Source organism: Solanum tuberosum, unplaced genomic scaffold (assembly GCF_000226075.1).
Source record: "Solanum tuberosum cultivar DM 1-3 516 R44 unplaced genomic scaffold, SolTub_3.0 scf00490, whole genome shotgun sequence".
NCBI lineage: Eukaryota > Viridiplantae > Streptophyta > Magnoliopsida > Solanales > Solanaceae > Solanum > Solanum tuberosum.
The window spans coordinates 160,919-166,723 of record NW_006239413.1 but is presented as its reverse complement, the minus strand read 5'-3'; the positions used below and the strand labels follow the sequence as shown (position 1 = coordinate 166,723).

At 34.3% G+C, this 5,805-nt stretch overlaps 1 protein-coding gene across 1 annotated transcript; it reads right to left on the bottom strand.

The window, feature by feature from the left end:
* Positions 1-4,329: 4,329 nt before the first annotated feature.
* LOC102588872 (60S ribosomal protein L26-1) lies at positions 4,330-5,021 on the bottom strand. The gene has a single exon (XM_015303930.1). The coding sequence runs from the start codon at positions 4,942-4,944 to the stop codon at positions 4,504-4,506; it is 441 nt and encodes a 146-aa protein (XP_015159416.1). The 5' UTR covers positions 4,945-5,021; the 3' UTR covers positions 4,330-4,503.
* Between the last annotated feature and the right edge of the window lie 784 nt (positions 5,022-5,805).

Genomic DNA, 5,805 nt, shown 5'->3' with positions numbered 1-5,805 from the left:
GGGGGTAGCTCGGGGCGTGACAATTTTAACTTTAAATTAATCTAATTTGAAATTCTATAATTAAAAAAAATTAGACCCTTTGTAATACGAGAATAGAATACATAGTTTTCTCTTGTAAATATTTGAGAAAATAGTCAAATGCCACCTTAATCTATTATCAGATTACCAACTACACACCTATACTTTACGAGAAACTTATTACCTCCCTGGACTATTTTAAAATATAATTATTTGCTCCCTAAATGTTGATGTGGCAAAGAAGGTGTAGTTCACTCTCTTTGAGAGAGTGAGAGGCAATAAAAATAATTAAAACTTTAATTTATAAGTATTTCTTTTATTTCATATTACTTTTCTGATTATTTTTTTTGAATTTTTATACTTACTTTTATTCTTATTTATTTTTTCATTTTTACCTTCTTCCTCTTCTTTATTTTCCTCTTTAACAGGGCAACATCAGCTCATATCCACCACCAGGCCGACATCATCCATTTATCACTAAGCCAACTCTCATCTTCAAATCACATACTTGACACTGTAACTTCACTTTTCACCGATTTGAAATTTTGCGGTAACTCGAAATTAAAATCAAAAGTCAAAAGGACTGAACTGTAGAGTAAAAATGGAGAAGAATTCATTGGGTAACAAACTAATTAATGGAGAAAACTCATTTATTGAAATGATTGCAATAATCCATCAAACTTCTTAGGTTAACATTGTTAAATCGAAATCATCATTAGTCTCTCCGCTAGCCAACACTGGTAACCTCATTTAGGCTAACTAGTGTTGCTTACTAGTAATTTCTCAAAGCATTGTTTTAATTTCAATACTAGCAGTGGAAACAGAAGTGATTCCAACGATGTAGTTTCTCATTCTCCTAAAGCTTCAATAAAGAACATCGAGATTTTGTTGGTACCATATCTCCTCTGGGAGTCTAAGAATGTGTAGTAGTCATGGCATGTATCCTATCTAAAAAGGCAATTTTTTTTAGCCAAAAAACATTGTTGAAGACAAAGAAAAAGAGGAATGGAAACTGAAAAAAGAAAAGCAGAAAAGGAAAATATAAAAGGAAAAAGCATAATAGAGAAAAAGAAATATTTTTTTATATAAAAAAAAGGTAATATTACATGGCAGGACGCATGCATATCACTACTTGGTGCGAATCTAGAAGATCAATTTTAAGGGGATATATATTTCATTTTGAAAATATCTAGGAGGTACTAGGACCCTCGTGAAGTATAGGTGTGTAGTTGGTAATCTAGTTATAGATTGAGGGGTGATTTGGCTATTTCCTCTAAATATTTAGATTATTTTGAATTTTAACACAAATATTCTTAAAGAACTTTTGAGAGAAGAGCTTTAGATACGAACACTACCTATATCGAAATAAAAAATTCAGTCATACACAAATAATTTCATATTTTATCTTTAAATGATTCTTTTTCCCGTACAATTATGAACCTTTATACGTAGCACTAGTGCATCTCTCAATCCATGTGATAAAATTCATAATACTAACCTTCGAGCCTTGGATGAGACAATTTTATCCCAAAGTTACATACTAAAGCACAAATCCAAATTAATCTTAGATAATTTTACACCAAAGTGAGAATTAAGGGACAAATTAAAATTAGTTAGATCCCAAAAGTATGTACACATCAGAGAAGGGGGAAAAGAGCTTTTACTGAGTTATCACATCAACAACTATATAGTTGATAAATCACACAAGTGGTAGAGAGTGCACGCAGACCTCACCCTATCACCCTATCTCAGGAAGGTAGGATGACGGTTTCTAGTAGGTAAATGAGCAAAGGGCCCAACCATATCTTGCTTTAATTGTATAGAGTAGATATCCATAGCTTTTCCCCTAGCAGGTAATGCTGTATACTTAACAAACTCCTCTGATCTTCTGCAGCGCAAGAACCAGAGGAGGTGAAAGACATGGATACTCGCAGGAAAAGAAATTTTTTTTATGACATGAGACCCCACATAAAAAAGGGGTCATTTGGTAGAGTGTATAAGAATAATGCAAAATATAGTGTGTTAATAATACTTGCATTGCATTAGTTATGATGAATTTTTTTTTATGCAATGTTTGGTTTGGTGTAAAAAATATATTATGCATTACATAGTTTTTTTAGAAAAAATACTACTATATATTTACAAAAATACCCTCCACAAATATAGTGGAAAAGATGTAAAAAAAAGTTTTTAAGGGCAATTGTGTCTTTAATAATGTTAGCAATAATGTTAATGCATGCATTAGAACCCATTGCATTACTAATGCGTAGAAATAGATGATATTAGTAATACTCTTCAATACACAATAGAGTGTATTACTAACACAAACATTAGTTATGCATAGATTAGAAAAGTGAACCAAACAAGGTACTAATAATACATCAAACTAATGCAAGCATTATTTTTTCCAATACACTCTACCAAACAATCCCTTTAGTGCACAGGGATAAACACCAATGCAGTGCAATAGCTCTCAAACTACAAAAGGTAAACTGCACTAGGCAACCCAACCCCGTGTAACAAGCTCGACAACAGGGGCAGGCAAGGGGGTTTGAACAAGACACTCCATTATGGAAGTCCCAAGCCAAACCATTTGAGCCAACCCCCAAGGGTTCAACAAAACATTCGCAAGGTTTTTTAAACACAAGAATATATGCACAGAATAGCTGTCAAAGAATAAAGACAGATAGCTGAGATGAAGTTGACGAGAGGGACAATAAACTCTTGCCTATTGATCAAAAAAGGCCAATATAGCTAGAAAATGAATACAAGCGGGCAGGAGCATAAAATATCAAAATCACCTTCAACAATACATTTGAAGATAAGTTCTTTAAACTTTTCAAGTTGTTACATAGTTAAATGAACTGACCACTGAGACTTTTCATGACCAGAGGGCTAAACAAACACTAAGCATAAAAAATGAAAATTGAAAAACACATTGTGGTAGAGCACTCAAAAAGCAGCATCTAAATAATCTTAATCTGAATTCCGGGTAAGAAGTACTACTTGCACGTGTATCCGCAAGGTATAACACATTGGCATCACCAACCCTTTAGCATCTCAAGAAAGTCATACAAATCTGACTAGTAAAAAGCCCAGTTAGCAGTAAAACACACTACCTCGAAGCTAAGAGACTTCTACAAAATGCATAAAACTGGAAAATAACAAGATAATGAATAGAGCTTCAGGATAATAAACCAGAAATTTTAGAAGTATGACATACTAACAGGAAACTATTTCCAAGTAGCATATGGAATGATTAACTTAACATAAACTAACTTGAACTGGAAAACTATAGCAGCTACTCCAACACCCTAGCTCTACTAAAAAATGACCCAAAAAAAAGGATGACTAATGTTATTTCATAGAGGAATAAAAGAACAGAAATTGTTGTTGCAGCTATATGATGTAAAATATAAAGGCAAGAGAATCCAGTACTAGTCACTTTAAATGACACTTCATTCTTGTGGTCATTCACTCCTACCACTCCGAAAAATCATTCATCAGTAATATGCCTACAATTCAAACACAACATGGTTGAGGGCTCAAATGACAAATAGAGCACTACGTTGATTAAACAGAAAATGAGAAGCCTCACAAAAATATACAGCACACTTTCAACCAGCAATTCTATGCAATGTTAAGTGTACAATAGAGGTGTTCATGATGTTTGCCGCCAATTAGAACATAACTTCACTAAAGCTTCTTTACATTGTAGAGATACTCTAACTTCACCAACAATGGCAGATCTAGGATTTCCATTAAGGGGGTCGGAAAAAAAATAGTGCCTAAGATTTGATCTTGGAACCTCAAGGTGAGCTTTGAACCCCACAACCACTAAGCCAACATCTAATCCTACATTTAGGAGGTTCAAAATCAATTATAAAGACATAAAATTTCTTTAAAATACCTCATAAATACAATGTAGTTTATTGCCAAAGGGTTTGGGTGAGCCCTTGACTACCTCTAGTCTGCCACTGCATTTGTGGAATTATACCGGGTATGTAGTTATTGTTCACCAAAAGCTTAGCAATATTGATGGTTTTCAAAGCTCACATGGATGGTAATCATATAGTATATCCTATCGTCCATGGTTCAGAAAGAAGCAACTTCTAAAGGATATCAAATGATCCAAGTTTACCCTATGTGGATACTCTAGAATCTCATTTCTTTACTAGACAACCTCTAAAGCTATAATGCTTCTTGTGTAAAACACATACTAAGCACCAAAGCGAGTCACTTGGCTTAACAGCATCATTCATGAGTGTCAAAGCAGAGCTACAGGTACAGCCAACAGTCAAATATAGTAGCTAACATAATAATTTAACTAAATTATGGGATTCTGAAGTATCATCATCATTGATTTAAGCAAAAACAGAAACTTCAACAAAATTCAATGTCTCCACAAAACACTAATTAACTGAAACGGACGGCTATAAATTCTCTTTAGCTAAAATAGCAATACCAGACAAAATGAGTGAAAAATCAATCGATTGTCTGCATGATCTCCTCAGAAGTGAACTTAGTGCCCTTGTCCTTGTCAGCAGCAGCGCGTCCCTTAGCCTTGCGGTCGAGTAGTGATCTCCTGTCTTTGTCAAGCCTGAGCTTTGTAACAACAACCTTCGAAGGATGAATACCAACGTTCACAGTAGATCCATTAACCTTCTCCCTGGTTATACGTTCAATGTGGATCACCCATTTCTTACGGTACACTTGGACGACCTTCCCGTCACGGCCCTTGTAAGTTCCACGAACAACCTGAACTTCGTCGTCTTTCCTCACCGGCATAGATCTTACGTTGTACTTTACACGTAACTCGGACGATAAGGGTGCGCTCATTAAAATCCGGCGCGCACTTGACGGCGCCGTGAAATGAGCCTTCCTGCTCTTCCGGCGGGAGGAGGATACTCTAGGATTGTACTTCATTTTTTGTTGATTTCACTGTTGCGCTCTCCTCTGCCTCTCTGAAAATGGCAGCCGATGAAGAAGACGAATATTAGGGTTTTTGGGTTCTTATACATAAAAATGGTGGGCTCGAGAAGCTAGGGTTTAAAGTTGGGTTTTCAGCTTTTGGAGGCCAATGTGTTGGGCCTGTGTTATGGTACTTTGGGCTTACTTTTGGGCTCTGGTGTTGCATGTCTTTGGGAAAATTTATTATTTCTCTATTTCAAATTGGTTATTCTACTTTATTATTTTTTAGTTCGTTTTCGAAAGAATATCTCTTTTCTCTTTTTTTTTGACAATTTTTTACTTTAAACTTTTCTGTTGACGTGTTTAAGATCACAAAACAAAAGAACATTTAAATATATTTGACATATCTTTAGTTTATGACCATAAAAAAAAATTAAAAAAATTACTTTCTTAAATTTTATGCCAAGACAAAATAGAACAAACAAATTGAAACGAAAGAAGTATAAATTTAAGGAAAATTCACTTTTATCTAGGAATGCAACATTGGGGCCTTAATTTCCAGCTCTAATGAAGGATTTTTTTAAAAGAAAAATACGAATAGTAATATTTTTTGATAAAATATATACAAACGGTAAAACATAATATTGATATACATTAAAGGCATAAGGGTCTGAAAAATATCCCAACTTTGGTCGGATTTGCTGTTGCGATACTAAACTTTCATAAGGACCTATTACCTCCCTAGACTATTTAATTCCGTATTTTTTACCCCCTGAACTATTTAATAGTGTATTTTAAAGGTATATATGTGCCCACGTGGTCACATTACTATTTATAATTTTGTATTATTTTTTATGTTCACGTGGACAAATGTAT

Excerpts from the sequence above, each read along its gene's own strand:
- LOC102588872 (XM_015303930.1), bottom strand. The coding sequence starts at position 4,944 with ATGAAGTACAATCCTAGAGTATCCTCCTCCCGCCGGAAGAGCAGGAAG.